General features: G+C 42.2%; 2 protein-coding genes across 2 annotated transcripts in view; both read left to right on the top strand.

Annotated features, from left to right (window-relative positions):
* Positions 1-15149, top strand: zc3hc1 (zinc finger, C3HC-type containing 1). The gene is made up of 10 exons (XM_079551779.1): positions 1-153; positions 2525-2615; positions 4869-5019; positions 5101-5184; positions 5255-5382; positions 5467-5606; positions 7974-8220; positions 9815-9994; positions 12850-13059; positions 14496-15149. Exons 1-10 carry the CDS (start codon positions 20-22, stop codon positions 14556-14558), a joined length of 1428 nt encoding a protein of 475 aa, XP_079407905.1. The 5' UTR covers positions 1-19; the 3' UTR covers positions 14559-15149.
* A 397-nt stretch (positions 15150-15546) lies between these two features.
* The window catches only part of ube2h (ubiquitin-conjugating enzyme E2H), a 57630-nt gene continuing 54787 nt past the window's right edge, over positions 15547-18389 (top strand). Inside the window, exon 1 of the mRNA XM_079552544.1 lies at positions 15547-15815. Within this exon, the coding sequence (XP_079408670.1) occupies positions 15763-15815 (53 nt within the window). The 5' untranslated portion in view covers positions 15547-15762. The remainder of the gene's footprint in view (positions 15816-18389) is intronic.

The following is an 18389-nucleotide window of genomic DNA, read 5'->3' as shown; positions in this document are numbered from 1 at the left end:
GGGCACATTTTGGCTGAACATGGCGGCTCTCGGAGGCAACCGTGTCGAGCGCCTCGGCAACTCCAATCTTCACAAGTCTTCTCTCGCTTCTCCGGAGAAAGTGCGTGAACTTCTAAATGAAGGGGTCTCATCGACGGAAAACACGACCTGCAGGTGACGATAAATGTGTTTTTATATTCCGCTTTAAATCCTTGTGTGCAGTTTGCATCCTTACTTGGCGTCTCGGCACCACGCAGCTCATTACAAAACCAGATCAGAATGTACGAAATGTGAAAGACGACATTAATCACTCCTCAGGTGGACAGAATGTTTGCAAATGTTAATACGAAATACAGTGATTTTGTTCTCTTTTCAACATAGTAATTTGAGCACCATTTATTTACTTTCACACATTGTCTGCTTTATCTGATAACATTAAAACTAAACGACTTCACTTGTTTTCATTGTAGAAGATTGATTTGATGACCCGGATGCCTGAGAATTATCTACATCGTTTTATTGTTTTGTTTTTGAAGTAGCTTAATGTGTTTTACATTACAGTTTACAACGACACATGTGCAGACGTTACTGCTTTTAACCTCTTAACCCCCACCGGAACCGCGCACATTTTCTCCAGTTTGGCTTTACCCAAATGTAAAAGAGTTTTGAAAAAAGTGCTAAAATAAAGACGAAAAAACGAGGATGAAAATGCAACAAAAAAGAGACTAAAGCATGACAAAAATGTGGCCCAAACGCAGCAACGACCAGACCAAAAAGTTACGATCACTTTTATAGGTCTTAGCTTTCAAATAAGCCATTACCATTGTAGATCAGGGGTTGGCAACGTCAGGCCCGGGGGCCAGATCTGGCCCTCCAGCATAGAAGCTTTGGCCCACAAGGTGATTTTGAGAATTAACTTTACACAAATCAGAGACATCAGGCCTGTTAAAGGAACAGGCCACGGTTTTTACATACTGAGATATGTTCTTACCTGAGCTTAGACGAGTTCTTTAGGACCTGTCTGGTCTTCACGCGTGTCCTCAGTCACGTAAACACAGCACAGACGGCGTTAGCATTTAGCCTCTCCCTCTCTCCTCTATAGCTCCAAAACAGGTCAAGATAGAAGCTACCAAGCTCTTCCACGTTTCCCCTGTTTAAAGCTACACCGTGTAGAATTTTACCCAAAAAATAAAATTGAAATACAATCTTTTCTTTTATGACAGATATTTTCAGCATTGAAAAAGACCTCAAACAAACATGTGATTTTGCTGTGAGCGGCTCAGCTCTCCTAAGACATGACATAACTTTACCGGGAGTGGGTGCGTCTCCAGCTCGTTTCCATGGAGATGTCGACTAAAGTCAGCCGAATTTGAGATTTAAACAGGTTCGGTTCCCATCCAAATCCATTCTTTGATTTCTGACTGAAGAAATAGCATTTTCTGTGTTCAGCTGGTCATTAGGAGCATGTTTTGTACTGATGGCAACAGTATAGTCCAAAATGTTACGCAGTGTGCCTTTTAAATATGGTTACGTGAAGTGTTCCACTACAAAGTATAATTACACAAAATTAAACAATGTGGATTTTCTAAGCGGATAAAAGGGGGGACTATATTGTAAGGCGTAATAATACCAGGAGTAGTTCGAAATCCGCGCAGTAATCTTCACTTTATTTTGACGCTGAACTACTCCTGGTATTATTATGCCTTACAATGTAGTCCCCCCTTTTATCCGCTTAGAAAATCCACATTGTTTAATTTTTTGTATACTTTTGTCATGTAACACTTCACGTAACCATATGTAAATAGGGAAAACATGGAAGAGCTTGGTAGCTTCTATCTTGACCTCGTTTGGAGCTATAGAGGAGAGGAGGCTAAATGAAAAAACGCGGCAGCAACGCGGTAAGAAAGTCACGATCAGTTCTCAGCTTTCAAATGAGGCTGGCCTGGCCTATCGCTGTAAAAAGTAAACTTTGGATTTAGGTGAAAATGCGCTCCGCTATGGCCTAGTCCAAAAGCTTTTAGATTTGGGTAAAGAAAATGCACTTGGTTCTGGCGAGCGGGAAGAGGATATAAAAAGGTGCTTGAGTCTCTGAGTTTCACCCTCATTTCTGACGGGCAAATCTTAATTTTATCATTTTAATTCTGTTTTATTCACCGGAACAATCCCTTTGAGATTTCCGATTCTTGTTCAAGGGAGCAGTGTTAATTTCGTCGACTAAAATATTTAGTCTTCATTTTAGTCAAAGTGATATTTTTGCTGACTAAAATAGGATTAAAACTAAATTAAAACTTTCTCATGAGACTAAAACTATGACTAAAATGTCACAATGGCACATACTCATTGTCATGGAGAGCGAGCATGTAAGCTCAGAAAGCTCAGAAATGGCTTATGTGACCCAACCCTCTCCCGCTCTCCCCTACCTCAAAGAAACCTATGCAGACTGGAAACCTGTTCATCCAACTGCACTTTTATCTCGACGTGTGTTTCTCTCCTGTAAAATGTCGTCTTTCACTTGTGTAATTCTTGCTTTGTTTATCTCATCCAGGCCACAGGAAGAGTCTAAGGTCGAGAGCAGCCAAACACCGTGCGAAGCTATGAACAAAGAAGCCTTTTTCTCGAGAGTGGAGTCCTATTCAATATCCTTTATGCACCAACTCAAAACTTGCTTCCCCCACACATTTACGATACGATGTGCTTTATTAATCCCGAGGGAAATTCAGTTCATCCGCTGCACACGCGTCAAGTCACACATACAAACATCAGATTTAAAATAACTAGGACAGTGCAGAGAATAAATATATCCTCCAGCTCAGGGGGTGGTCTCTGTCGTCCATCACAGAGAGCAGCTTCTCCAGGGTTCTCTTCTCCGAGACTGACACTACAGAGTCCTGATCGGCCCCAATCACAGAGGAGGCCTTTCTGAGTCTCTGAGTGTCCCTCTGTCTGATGTTTCCCCCACAACACACAACACCATAGAAAAGAGCACTGGACACGACTGCCTGGTAGAACAGTGGAAGCACTTTCTTACAGATCTTAACCCCTTAACTCCCACCTGAACTGAGCACATTTTCTCCAGTTTGGCTTTACCCCAGTCCAAAAGCTTCTGGAAAAAAGGTGAGAAAATAGCGACAGAACTGAGACGAAAACAATGAAGATGATGTGACAAAAAACTGAGAAAAAACTGACAAAAATTTTACAAAAATGACAAAGTGACTAGGGCTGAAACGACTAATCGATTATTGAAATAGTCGACAACTATTTTAGTGATCGATTAATCGTTTTCTGGTTCACACAGGCTAAAATGGAGCAAAAATTACTTTAAAAATGTAGTATTTTTGATGAAAACCTACTTTGATTGTATATTTAGGGTCTGTAGTGTTTTGTACATTGTAAATTTCATGAATAGAGCCTTCAAAAAACATTTCCCTTTAGTTTACTCCATCAACACATCCTCAAGCAGCGCCATTTAAGCTATAATGTGATAAAAAAAAATAGAAAAAATAATAATTTCCTACACCATTCACAGCCAATCGATTAATCGTAAAAATAATCGATTACAAATAATTGTTAGTTGCAGCCCTAAAAGTGACAAAAAAATGACGAAAAATTTACAAAAAATGATGAAAAAGTGGCAAAAATGTCACAAATTAAAAAAAAATTGGCAATTTCCCCCCCCCCCAAAAAAATGATGAAAAATTGACCCCAAAAAAATGATGAAAAGATGATAAAGTGGCAAAACTGTGACAAAAAATGTACAAAAATTTGACAACAAAAGGACAAATGTGACAAAAAGTGACAAAAAAATGTACTATTTGACAAAAAATTTACAAAAATGAGTTGAAAACCCCCCAAAAAATGATGGGAAAAAAAATCTGATGACGTGAGGAAAAAGATCCATTTAGATGAGTTTTGTAGGTCTTTCAAGTGAGGCGTTACACTGGCCTACAGGATTTGGGTAAAGCTGAACTGGAGAAAATGCTCTCGGTTCAGGCGGGAGTTAAGAGGTTAAGAGGCTCCTCATCCACCTGCAGCCCAAGATATTTATAGGAGGTCACAGCCTCAATCTCCTCGCCATTCATGGTCAGGGGCGGACTGGCCATATGTCCGTTCTGGAAGAGCACAGAGGGGCCACCGGTCCCGCCTCAACCGAGCTTTACCCAAATCTAAAAGCTAAAAAGAAAAGCATCAAAAGAGCGAGAAAAAGAGGATGAAAACGTGAGAAAAACACGGACAAAAAATGATAGAAAAAATATGACACAAATGTGGCGACGTGACGAGAAGTTTCCATCACTTTTGTGGGTCTTAGCTTTCAAATGAGGCGTTACATTGTTGCTCTTCAGTCGAGAAGCTTTTAGATTTGGGTGAAGCCCAGTATTAAAAAAAAACATGAATCTAAAAGGAATGGAGTATGGTGCACCACAAGGTTCAGTTTTGGGGCCGCTATTATTTATTATTTATATGAATGATTTTACTTCTGTTTCTACGACCGCCTTTCCCGCTCTTTTTGCTGATGATGCCGATCCAAAAAATAATAATAAAAAGCCGAACTGGGGAAAATGCACTCGTTAATGTTAAGGCGGGGGGTCAGAGGTTAAAATATGTATTTGTGGAAGTCACAATTACGCTAATTTGGGCCAAGCTGCTCAGAGTCTAGGGCTGTTTTTCAGTCCCAGTCCGGCCCCTGTTCATGGTCACAGACTGAGGAGATGGGCGGCACCTTAAAAGTCCAGGACCATCTCCTTTGTCTTGTAGGTGTTCAGCTGCAGGTGGTTCAGGCGACTCCAGGTGGTGAAATCCTTTACAAGGGGCGCAACAATTAACACCAACAAAACCACAATGTCACCAGTGAATTACCTCGCAAACACTTGAGACTTTCCTTAGCCGGTCACTGCCTGAAATGGGCCGGGAAACCTCGCTCCTTGTCCCCGTTGATTTGCGCCCGATATGGATGGATCAACGTTGGCCCCGACATGCTCAAATGCTCCAGCTGCCAGGCGTTCCTCTGCGCGACAGTACAGCCAACCCTAGACTTTGAAAAATGTACGAAAATACAACAAAAAAACAACACAACGCCATCACCGGTTACTTCATTTTACTGTCTTTCTTTCTTTCTTCTCACAGATGAATCACGCATCGCAGAAATATCCAAACAGCTGCAAACGCAACATGAAAAGTTTTGCTCTTGGCCGGACTTCCCCTGCCCTGGTATTGCAACTTTCTTACTCACGATGTTATAACAGTTTGATCTCTTTAAGAACGGTTTGTCTCGTGTTAGAGCGGATTTGGGTCGTCCCCGCCTGTGAGCCGTCGGCGCTTCTCTCCTCCTTCCTAGAGCGTTTTCAGAGCACATGCCGCCTCGCACATCAGCTCCCCGCTCTGAAGACCGAACAGTTGAAATCCATGGTATGTTGCACAATGTCTTGCTCTATCCTCAGGAGGTGTGTTTTGTCTGATGCGTAATAACCAAACCTGATGCCTCTCTTGTAGTGCTTGACGGAAGATGTGGTCAGTGTTATATTGCAGTTAATTGAAGAAGAACAGAAAAGGAAGGGGGGAGATGTGTGTTCTGAACCCTTGGCGATCCAGGTGGCAGCGTGTATTGTGGCTCTGTGTGGCTGGAGCGCCAGGTAAGGAATACAACAATGTGTTTTTTATCATTTTATTATTAATTTATGGTTGGGTGTATGGACTTTTGTTACCAGCAGTTTTGCCATTAAAGGCTGTATCTCAGGTTTTGGTAAAGGGGGGGTATTATGCTGAATGGACTTTTTCAAGCTTTACATCATGTTATTCTGTCACTCCCTCATTAAAAACATGCCTGAAGTGTTGCCTTGGCACATTCACGTATTTTTGAGTAATCTGTAAAAACTCTGATGGCGGCCATTTTAGGGATAGGTTTGCCTGAGTCCTCCTAGGAACGCCCCCACCTCCTGGAGACGCCTCCGAGCTTTTGTCACCAGCCGAGTAACCAACCACTGCTCCTCAGCAGAACCCCCTCCCCACTGATGCCACAGACAGCGTGTGGAGGGGGCGTGTCCGAAAGGCTCAGAGGTTCTGAAAGAGACAGAGGCCTATTTCAAGACATTCACTACAGCCATTTTGAGAGAGACATTTTATACAAGGCAGTTATTCTAATTTACTGCATTTACAGACCAACAGGAGGTTTGTTATCATTGTAGTGTGATATAGACTGGTGCTATGTGACTTAAAAAAAGAATACCACCTCTTTAAATGAACAGGCCACTGTTTTTTCATACTGAGATATGTTCTTGCCTGAGCTTGGATGAGTTGATCCGTATCTGTCTGGTCTTTGTGCTTGTGGAAGAGCTTGGACGCTTCTTACTTCACCCCTGTTTGGAGCTATAGGAATATGTTGGCAGAGACCAAATGCTAACAACATCTTTGGTCGTTTACCGTGACTGAGCGCACGCACAAAGACCAGACGGGTACACATCAAACTCGTCTAAGCTCAGGTGAGAACATATCTCGGTATGTAAAAACGGTGGCCTGTTCCTTTAAGGCAGGGGTCACCAACGTTAGAGATGCGCGGGTCGAACCGAAACCCGCGGGTTCGGTCGGGTCGGGTACCTCAAAATTACGGCAAACTTCAGGTGCGGGTGGGTCGGGTCACAAAGCGCCCTTTTTTGTTTTTTTCTTATATTGTTGGCTTACTACATACAGTGTATTCTTATCCATAAATGCCACAAAAGTCGACTGTGTTTAGTTGAATGTTTAGTTTCAGGGGTAAACGTGCCAGAGCATGTTATGTTTAGAGTCACCTGGACGATCGCTTCTGTATGACTTTGATCACGGCTACAAAAGCGTCACAATAGCCGAGCACATAATGACACGCACATGTGATGAAAGTAATGCATCGACAAGAAGCAAGGTGAAACTAAAATCATAGACACAGCATCTTACTGACCTGAGGAGGGAAACTTCTGAGCGTCAGGTGAAGCTGCTCCACTTTAGTCCAAACTCCGTTTACTTTGACAGAAAGACTCGTCCATGACGTGGTGGAAGTAAAGCCTCATGATAGTTTCTGCTTCTCGTTTCCTGATAAGTCCATTCGTGATTTCAAAGGTTCCTCAGCGGAGCAGCAGCAAAACAAAGCATCAAGTGCTAATTCTCCTGTAAACTCGGCGTCACGTGCTGCGCTCGCGTTTGAGTGACATCCAGCTGCAGCGAGACTCATGCAGCAGTTTTTTAATGTGCGCGGGTCGGGTCGGCAAACTGAGAGGCTTTTCTCCGGGTCGGGTTTAAATTACAGCGGGTCGGGTTGGTGCGGGTCAGAAAAAAAGCCGACCCGCGCATCTCTAACCAACGTGGGGCCCTTTGGGACATGCCCAGTAGCCCTTGAGACTTTTTAAAAGGTGTAAAACACTTAATTTTCCTGAATCTGATTCTTAAAAATACAATTATTTATGTTCTTGTGACTCAGTACGAGTTTAAAATAAAGCTATTGATATAATATGGGGTTAATATCCTATAAGTAAAAAGTGTATGTTTAAGTTTTTAGGATTTGTTTTTAACTGGTAGCTCTCAAACAACTCGATGCTCTTGAAGTAGCCCTCGGCTGAAATAAGGTTGGTGACCCCTGCTTTAAGGGGACAGTGAGTTTATATATTTAAACAAATTACGCACAGAGTCCCTCCGGCGTTGTCTAATGAAAAGTTGTAATCAAATCTGTGCAGAAATGTACGGGGTGTTCTCACTTATGTCAGGTATTGTAAGCTGCCTGGTGAGGGTTCTGTGTGATGAGGATCAGGGTTGCTGCCCTGGTGCCTTCAAGGAAAATCAAGTAGCATCCATTAAATCATTTGGTTTGTGCACGACCAAGTTAGTAGTGCTCTGTCTGCAGCCCTGTGTGCCTTATGAACTCTCCCACTCCAGAACCATTAAACCAAAAAGGTTGAATTGCAAAAGACCGAGTTTGCCCCGTTAGATTGAAAACTGACCTGAAAATAATTAAGAACTTCTTCTCCCTCCCGTAGCCCAGCACTGCGAGCCATGAGCCTGCCCATCCTCACCTGTTCATTTTGTAAACGAAAAGTCGGGCTGTGGAATTTTCACCAAATGGAGGAGTCGTCCTGCATCAACTGGGAAAATGTATCGCAGCCTGTTTGCACATCTGCCCCAGGGGCCGCACAAGAAGACCAAGGGGACTACACAGTTTCCCCCAACACCGCGTCTCCCTGCCGAATGAAGCTGAGGAGCCAAGACTCGACTCGATCGGACCAGGTAAGTCCTTTGATTAACACGACTCCCCCACAGAAAGTAGATCCTGGGTTTGATTCTTAAACTCTACAGATTTTCCATGTTTTCCCCCATGGCCAATGTTCACTGTGTCTGAGCGAGCACACCTGAGCATTCCTTTGGGCCACTGTGAGCGACCTGCACTCTGGCCACACCAGCATGACCCTTAGCGGGGTGTTGGGCGGTCCTCCCCGGCGTTATTTAGATTAGATTAAACTTTATTGTCCCTTGTGGGAAATTTGTCTTTGGCTCATTAGACAGCGATGCAACATGTTTATTTGAAGAGGACAGTGCACATTAATGAACACTCAGCACAGCAACTTTGTGTAAATGTGCCAGATTTAGCCATAGGCTACTTTCCATCCGTAGTCCTTGTACATTTAAGACAACAAATGTTTAAAGGGGGGGTATTATGCACAATGGACTTTTTCAAGCTTTCCATCATGTTATTCTGTCACTCCCTCATTAAAAACATGCCTGAAGTGTTGCCTTGGCACATTCACGTATTTTTGAGTAATCTGTAAAAACTCTGATTAGATGGCGGCCATTTTAGGGATAGGTTTGCCTGAGTCCTCCTAGGAACGCCCCCACCTCCTGGAGACGCCTCCGAGCTTTCGTCACCAGCCGAGTAACCAACCACTGCTCCTCAGCAGAACCCCCTCCCCACTGATGCCACAGACAGCGTGTGGAGGGGGCGTGTCTAAAGGCTCAGAGGTTCTTAAAGAGACAGAGGCCTATTTCAAGACATTCACTACAGCCATTTTGAGAGAGACATTTTATACAAGGCAGTTATTCTAATTTACTGCATTTACAGACCAACAGAAGGTTTGTCATCATTGTAGTGTGATATAGACTGGTGCTATGGGACTGAAAAAAGCAGAATACCCCCTCTTTAAAACAAACAAACATGGATATATAGTATTTGTCCATCGCCTAATGATAGCTTAAAAAACATTTTGAGGTTCATTGTTAATTTATATATATATATAAAAAAAAAAGAACAATCACACACGCAGCCAATACAATACAACTGTGTTGCGATTTATTTAAAATAACAAGTAAGTGAAAAATCTAAAGGACAAGGTTGTGTTGAGTGAACAGCGTGTGGGCCGGGGCGTCTGTGACTGTGCAGCTCCAGTATCTGAGTGTAAAATGCTCACTTTGTCTACACCACAGTCTACACAGCGTCTTTCCCCTGGACTTCAGCACTTTGTAGTGAATCATCTGTCATTGCCACTGTAGAGGGAGAGAATAAAAGCTGAGAGACGGGCCGACAGTGTGAACTCTCAGGGCGCGGTAGAGCCGGGTGACTCCCCCCAAAACAATCTGTTTTTCTTATCGATTAGGTCACAGCCCTTATTTAGAAAAGCACCATCTAAGAGTGTGATCCCTTAGTGTTTACGATCAGGATTATTTTCAGTATTATTATTTATCACCATTCACCGCACGTGACAATGTGTTACCAAGACCTTTGAGTCCTGAGCAATATCCTGGGTCATGGATCATGATCTGGAGAGACAGCGTGATGGATGGATTAAATAACCCAAACCCTTTAACTAGTTATTTTTCTGTTTTCCAGGGTGAGGGCACAATTTTCTCCCCTCAAGCTTTGAGAGCCAAAAGTAGAGATTCCACCAGTCCCACCGAAGACCTGCCGAGTCCCAGAGGAAAGAGACCGGCGACCCGCACTAAAGGACAGGGGGACGGCTCCGGTACACAGCCCACAGCCAAGCGCTTGTGCCTGTCATCAGCTGGTCCTGTAAGAGCAAAACAAAACACTCAAGAATTATAGCTATTTCACTATATGCAACACACTGTAATTCAAATGTATTTTTTACACTGGATGTCAGATAAGGGGCTGCAATGACTAATTGGATTTGAATTTATTAATAATTTTATTAGTTCAGGTATTTATCAAAGGGGAAAGGGGCATTTTTAAAGGAATAGGCCACCGTTTTTACACACTGAGATATGTTCTTACCTGAGCTTTGACGAGTTCTTTAGGACCTGTCTGATCTTCCCCCGTGCCTTCAGTCACGTAAACACAGCGCAGACGGCGTTAGCATTTAGCCTCTCCCTCTCTCCTCTATAGCTCCAAAACAGGTCAAGATAGAAACTTTGTAGTGGAACACTTCACGTAAACCATATTTAAATAGGGAAAACGTGGAAGAGCTTGGTAGCTTCTATCTTGACCTGTTTTGGAGCTATAGAGGAGAGAGGGAGAGGCTAAATGCTAACGCCGTCTGCGCTGTGTTTACGTGACTGAAGGCACGGGGGAAGATCAGACAGGTCCTAAAGAACTCGTCAAAGCTAAGGTAAGAACATATCTCAGTATGGAAAAACGGTGGCCTGTTCCTTTAACCTCCAACATACCTGGATTGCTCCTTCTTTCACTCGAAGTGTGTTCATCATGGCTGCTAACCACATCTGCTTCATTTCAAACTACTCATTCCTGCTGCTTCCTACAAAGGGAGCCCCAGGCAAACTTCTCACCATCTTTGCGTCAGTGTGTGGACCTTACATAGGCATTATTTGAAATTATAAAACGCATGCAGAGGTACTCAAATAAATGTTCTTAAACCTCACTTATTCAAGATTGTTATGTTACAGCATTTTGTAATCTATAATTATCTGGTGGATATATTGGTATATTTTGTGCTTTTTCATAAACATAAATAATCTCGACCAATACTCCTCAGTTGGGTTTTTCCCTAACTTGAACCTTAAAATGTAATGAAGCATTTCCAAAAGGCAGATTCTAACGCTGCCCCCAAGATGAACAATCCTGGGTCGACGAAAAGGGTGCGTGTCATGGTGCTGGCAAAACTACAACTTCTGAGACCCAAACTACTCATAAAACATAAAATCACAGGGACTGTAACTACTATTAATACAGAAAAGAACTGGTAAACGGCGTATTTATGTGTAATCCAATCCATGTAATCCAAATTAGGGCTGGACCGATGAGGATTTGTGTGGTCCGATACTAATATCGATATGAAGGGCATGGCCGATAACCCAGTTTAAGTAATGTAATTTGATGTATTGTTTTTCTCTCAAATAGCCTATAGTTTAACATTTATAATTATAGAAAAGGTTTAAATCATTGAAATATATACAGAGGTTCACCGATATGGGTTTTTCTGATTATTGGGGATTTTGATGGGCCAATCGCATATTTCGGGGAAAATGTTTTTAATGGCTCAATTGGAGCAGTTTGAAGGGGCGGGCCTAACGCGCACAGATTGTCAGTGAAATAAACCAATCAGCCATTAGGGGACGTGACCACAGCTGTAGTCCAATTCACAAAATATAAACGAGAATGCGGAGGCAAAATCCTCGACTTCATCCATGTTTAGTTTTGGCTAATAACTTCTGCACGTGTCACTGTTGATTGAACTACATTATAGCGGCGCAGCGAGCGACGTAACCTTCTCAGTTATCTGTGACCGTCGTGATTGGTTCGGTCTCAGCCGCCATTCAGCCACTTGTTTACTGTGTGTTTCCAGAAAAGAAGTAGGTGTAGTTTACTAGGCTATGTGTCAGTGTGTGTTCACATTCAAAAACAAACAAAAAAACGGTAAGGCTCTCTAACTATCTCTAATGGTTCTGAAATTATAAGCAAAAGTCTACAACATTAAATCTGTGTACAAACTTGAGACCAGTTTTCAATCTTGCCCCGGAAAAAGCCTGAATGAAGCTGAGAAAGACGCAGCCGGTCCAAGTACAGCTGCGCCTGATGTTATACTTTTGTTTTCAATCTTCCACATGTGTCTCCTCTGGTGTTATGTGCATCTAGTCAAGCAATGAAAATTGTTGTGGACTAAAACCGAATTGACTAATTTGTCGACGGGGAGCTTGTCCAGTTGACTAAAATAGTTGCAGCCATATTGGCCAGTTGGGGCCAGGCCATGACGACTCCAGTATGATAAATTATTAACATATTTTAATTTAGTTTTAGTCTTAGTCTTTTGACTAAAATGGAATTTAATTTTAGTCGAGATTTAGTCAAACAAATCGTCTCAATTTTAGTCTAGTTTTAGTCGACTAAAATTGGAAGTAAAGTTAGTCGACTAAATTTAAGACGAATTTGCATTGATAATATTGATTATAATCATATTTAATGTTGTTCCTCTGCTTCATGGAGCTGCTCCACATGAACAAAGCTCAGAGCTGATCCTTTAGCAGAGAATTTACATGATCTGAGGCTCTTTCAGACGCTCAATACAAGTTTGGATGATTTTAGTCTCTCCTTTTCATTTTTATTTAGTCTTATTTTAGTCGACTCAAATATCTGAACATTTTAGTCACAGTTTTAGTCTCATGAGGAACTTTTAATTTAGTTTTAGTCCAATTTTAGTCGACAAAAATATCACTGACTAAAATTAAGACTAAATATTTTAGTCGACGAAATGAACACTGGTATGTTGTATGCAGAATCTTCATAAATGGTCGGCTCATAATGTGGCACTGGTTCCTGCCCTACATTAATAATATTGGTTTTCTATTTGTGTTTTTGTCTTGTGTATTTGCACAGTTCAGTTTATTTAATAAGAACGCCACTCCGTTTTATTAATGTGTTCTGATAACATTTTGCGTGACGTGTATCTTCAGGATGACCTTCTGCAAAAGACTGCGTTCGACCCTCTGGCCCAGCACAGAGACTGGTGTCCCTGGCTCGCGATGGGAAAAGAGATTCGAGGCCCCGGGTCCGCTCCCTTTTTGGACTGTGGCTCGGCGTATCAGCAGGGCTGGAAAGCCGCTCTGAATCTCCTCATCCCCATGAAGAAAAATGGAAACACAGCCGTAGGCAGCCCGGCACAGGTAACTCACCGAGTTCTACGTTCACCTGATGTCACAGTTTAAATCTGTTGGGCTGAGTCTTTTATCAGATTACAACTAGATGTTAGTGAAGGCTCTCATTCATCCAGGGAGTTTCCATAGTAGCAAAGGTTAAATCATCAACTGGACAGGGTTTTGGTCTTGTCTTTAGGATGGACTAACTTCTGTCTCAAAGTGTTAACTGGTTTAACCTTTTCTACTTTTACAACTAGATATTCTGTCTCTGTATTTTAGGGGCGCTCATTAATCACAATTACTGTGGCAATTGGTTAATTGACTCAATTACTTAACTACTATGCTATAATGTGCTCTGAAAACACCAAAATCGGTCTTTATTGTGTATAAAGGCACGGTGGCGCAGCGGTTAGTGCTCGTGCCTCACAGCTCAAAGGTCCCGGGTTCGATTCCCACCTGGACGGGCCTTTCTGTGTGGAGTTTGCATGTTCTCCCCATGTCGGCGTAGGTTAGTGGTAGGTTATAAAAACATGTGCAATAGGTTTATCCTCCAGCCAGGTGTTTCTGACCACCAGCCTGGCTCCACATCATGGAGATGGGTCCCCGAGCGCCGGTGCTCACTGCTCCTACAGTTCGCCCCATGCGACACTGAGGATGGGTCAAATGCAGAGAACTAATTTCTCTACAGAGATTAATACAGTATAACTTAACTTAAAAACTGCCTAAACATCCCCCATAGTTTAGACTTCTTTTAACGGAATAGGCCACCGTTTTTACTTACTGAGATATGTTCTTACCTCACTTTAGCCGAGTTAATATATCCCCGTCTGGTCTTTGTCCGTGCGCTCACACATACGCAGCCTCTCCCACATGTCACATAGCTCCAAAAAAGCTCACGATAGAAGCTACCAAGCTCTTCCACGTGTTCCCTATTTGAATAAAGTTACGTGAAGTGTTTTCATGCGAAGTATATTTACACAGAAATGTAGCATGTCGATTTTATAAGCAGATAAAAAGGGGGACTATATTGTGAGGCGTAATGATACAGGAGCACAATGTCCGCGCAGTAACTCCTGAAGGTTATTGACGGAAGTGAGCGGGGGAAGTGTTTAGGAGTTAGGAGTCTTGTTGCTTCTATCGTGAGCTTTTTTGGAGCTATATGACATGTGGGAGAGGCTGCGTATGTGCTCCGTTTGCGTGACAGAGCGCACGGACAAAGACCAGACGGGTATGTATTAACTCGACTAAGGTTAGGTAAGAACATATCTCAGTATGTAAAAACGGTGGCCTATTCCTTTTAACTTCTGAAACCAGAGTGAGGAGGTTTGAAGGTGGGCCATTATAATACCCGTCAGAACAATCATAATTGGACAGATGACTCAGCCTTACTTCAGCCAGACTTTTTTTGTCTCCTGAAATGTGTCCTCTTCATAATGTTGTTCTTGTGTGTTTGTGTTTTTCAGGCACGTGACAAGTCTAAAAGAGTATTTGCTATATTTCAGCAGTGGCAGGTAACGTCCCTGTAACGTCTCTGTCCCAGTAGGTGGTTTCCGGCAGTGAATTCTAGAATTGAATCTGTCAATCTTGATTTGACTGTCACTCTTATAAAAAAACATTAAACTTCACAAACCATGGGCTTTGTCAGTGTTTTGATGGAAAGTTCTTAATGTGAAGGAGTCCCATTTAGATTTAAACATGGGTGTGGGTATTTGACTACAGTATGTTTGGGCAAATGTAACCGCATGTTATGGTTTATTAAAACCAAAAGGTGTCTTTTAAATGTGCTTTCATAGTTTCATATGATTGTGATAAATACACAAAAGTATAGACGACGGACCGCGAACATGTACTGGTCTGTGTGCGTTGTTAGAGTTTTTTAGGTAAAAGTCTGTACTAGGCAGACTTTGAGAATGTGTACATGTAGAAAAGTCGTGTTGATTTGTTATCCACTGAACAAACGTGATTTTAACCTAAAGATTGTTTACAGGCCGACAGAAACCATGTGCCATACCTTTCTATGTTTCACACTGGAATCTGGATAGCCCTTTTTCTTTCATGCCTTCCTGTGATATACATATGCAGTCATTTATAATGTGATTTTATCTTTCTAGGTTTTCCAGAATAAAAGTAAATATTGCATTACTGCTGGTATGTTTCATTTAATACTTATAAATGTTTAAAATAGTTTGGAATTGCCTCTGTGTATTTTCTTGTTGGGATCATTCACAGCTGATACAGTAACTGGTCTGAAAATATTCACATAGAAAAAAGGTCGAGTTGCTCATTATGATGAATGTCAAGCCTCACACACTTGTCAAACTTCACATTACTTTCTGTCACCGCTTCAGACCTGATTATTTAGCTCATGAATACTTTATTTCACTTCTTTGTGGGGGAAAAAGCTTTTGACTTCGATGTAAACAAATCAGAACAGGACTACAATGCGGGCCTCCTGTGATGACGCGCGGTCGCCGGTTGATGACGTCGCCCGCGGAGTGATCGGAGCTCGCCTCACACAACCATGGTCAGGACAGAGGCAGCGAACATCCCACAGCAGAAGACCAGCGCTCCAGCTCCTCATTAGGACAGACTGTAACCGAGAAGACACTTGGCCCGCGACATTTCTCAACGCCAATGTTAACCTCCGGATAATACTCATTGCTAGGTTTTCTAGCGCGTGTGAGGCTCTCCGTTTTACTAACAGGTGTTCTGCGGTGGAAATAGCAAAAAATGTCGTCTCCAAGTCCGGGCAAAAGACGAATGGACACCGATGTGGTGAAACTGTATCCTTTATTTTAAACAGTAGTGACTCTGGTTTCGCTGTTAACCCTGTACATGTTGACATTAGTGTGATATGAAGCGTTTGTCTGGGGGTGGTGGTGTGTTGTGGAAGCCTGTCGCAGTTTCATTGTGAATGAGCGTTTTGTGTAAACAAGATTTTGCTAGCAAGCACAGCCAAGTTGGCTATTTCTGTCCTGTGTTCGTTGCATGTCATAGCAGCTGTATTAGCGTCTCACATCGGCCTTAGGTTTGGTCTCATCAGCTTTTTACATGTGATTTTGTAGTTTAACGTTTGTCATCAAAACGATCGCTGTCGGTTATGACTGCACGGTGGAAGCTAACAAAGCTGTTTTTCTCAGCCCCAGTATTTGGCAGGGTGTAATAATTCAGTAGGATAGTCCTAATATAACCTTGTATAACGGGGTTGTTTGATATTTTAAGTATAAATGTGTTGTGCAGGTTGACACGGGCTTGTTTACATAACCTGGAGCTAGCGTCAGATGAAAAAAGCATTGTCTTTTGTTCTGGTTCTTCTAGTAAACGATAACGTAACTGCGGTGTTTTCAGCACATTCGTCCTGAACGCTCTGGCTTTGGAGAATTGTTCAAGGTTGTTCCACTGTTGTTGCATCTGTGTTGCAGTGTTTTTGCTGTAACGCTGCTGTGCTGACTGGCTCGGCTGCTGGTTAATTTCAGCATCAAAATGGCCACCTGATCTGTCTCTCACTGTGGTTCAGCAAGGAGACGTTCTAGGCCAAACTTCTGCCTCTTTGTGGTTGTTACACTTGTGTTACACTTGTGTTACAGTTGTGTTACAGTTGTGTTACGCCACGAACTTTTCAAATGGGAGATGCCTGCTGCTTTCACTAAGGGAAGTTAAATGCTAAAGTTGTCAGATCACTGTCTCTTTGTTTACTTTTACAGTAATGAAGTTTTCCAAACCCTACGGGAGGCGTTCACCCAAACCCAAGTGGGATAAAGAGTTCTAACTGAACATTATAAAGGGTTTGTTTTCCTCTTGCACTGTGGAAACCTCCATGATTGGATGGACTGTTACCAGCCGGAAAACAGAAGTGGGAGGGACTTGTACCAGGGTGAAGGGATGGCTTTAAACTGCGAGTCAAAAAACAGGGCTACAAATCATTTCAAAAACACTACCTTGTTTCTAGTTACCAAATCCTTGAAGTGTAAAATGTTAAAAAAAAAAAAAGATTCTTATACATTCATAGCACTAGAGGCGTCTGCTTTACACTACACCTCTATGTTCTGTGGGCTCTTTTTGCCAGTGCTTGTATGAACAGGCCTTTAACCCTCGCTCTTCTGCAACATGTGTTCGACTTATAGCACCGTCAACTGTCAGAGCGCGACAGACTTTATAACCACTGCTACACAAACCCACAGCTATGCAGCGCGGCCTGTGGACCCCCGGCTCCGTTGACAGGCAGCAGCAGGTCTGTACTTAACCACCTGCTCCACTCCACACAATGAGCTGTGTGTGTTTTTCGATGTTGGTCAGCAAAGAAGAGCCTCTTTGGAATGACAGAGTTGATTATTGACTTCAGATTTAGACTTATTGATCCATATGGGGAACTGTTGTGGTTCTTGGTCTAGAATTTGATGTTGCCTTTTCTGATTGAGGGCAAGGAGAGGAACGGGTTTTGATTAAATTCATGGATGTTTTCCCTCAATATTGTAACGCAACAACTTGCCATATTATCCTTATTCTGTAAATCATAAATCAAAGCAATCATAAAATAGATACAGACGGCATCTTGCGTGGCTTCGCCGAGGGGGAAAATAGAATCTTTGGGAAACACAATTTTTCACTCTTTTTAGCCATTTTCTGGTGGAATATGAACTTATTTATCACATAAATAAAGTCAAGTGTAAATCGGGCCCATATGGATATTTTCTCACAGCAGATTGTTCAGTGGAAGTGAAAAAACGGCAGTTGTAGCTAGTGCTAGCTAACCGTTAGCATTAGCCCGATGCTAACATGTAGCATCATGTTAGCATTCTCTGTTATTCATGTATTTATGGGCTGTTGAACCGCTTTGCTCCTCCCCATGTCTTTGTATCTTTATTTAGTAGAAACTATGTTCAAAATTCAGCATTTGTTAAAGTAGTTTTTGAATAATTAGAGAAAAATTGTTTTCCCCCTTAACTGTTTTCAAACATGACCATATATGGGCGATTCCAGAGATGCCGTCTGTATCTATGGTACATGGCGAATTCTGAACCATATAATTCTGGTGCCGCCTCCCACCTCAATATAGATACAGACGGCGTCTCTGGAATCGCCCATATATGGTCATGTTTGAAAACAGTTGAGGGGGAAATAATTTTGAAAAAATGAATATTTTCTCTAATTATTCAAAAACTACTTTAACAAACGCTGAATTATGAATATAGTTTCTACTAAATAAAGATACAAAGACATGGGGAGGGGCAAAGTGGTTCAACAGCCCATAAATACATGAATAACAGAGAATGCTAACATGATGCTACATGTTAGCATCGGGCTAATGCTAACGGTTAGCTAGCACTAGCTGCAACTGTCGTTTTTTCACTTCTACT

The sequence above is a fragment of the Gobius niger genome (genome assembly GCF_951799975.1).
Source record: "Gobius niger genome assembly, chromosome: 2".
NCBI lineage: Eukaryota > Metazoa > Chordata > Actinopteri > Gobiiformes > Gobiidae > Gobius > Gobius niger.
Note: the sequence above shows the minus strand (reverse complement) of the source record. Positions and strands in the feature narration are given on the sequence as shown.

Excerpts from the sequence above, each read along its gene's own strand:
- zc3hc1 (XM_079551779.1), top strand. The coding sequence starts at position 20 with ATGGCGGCTCTCGGAGGCAACCGTGTCGAGCGCCTCGGCAACTCCAAT. Across the intron at positions 154-2,524 it reads ACGGAAAACACGACCTGCAG|GCCACAGGAAGAGTCTAAGG; the intron begins GTGACGATAAAT and ends TATCTCATCCAG. Across the intron at positions 5,185-5,254 it reads GCCGGACTTCCCCTGCCCTG|AGCGGATTTGGGTCGTCCCC; the intron begins GTATTGCAACTT and ends GTCTCGTGTTAG.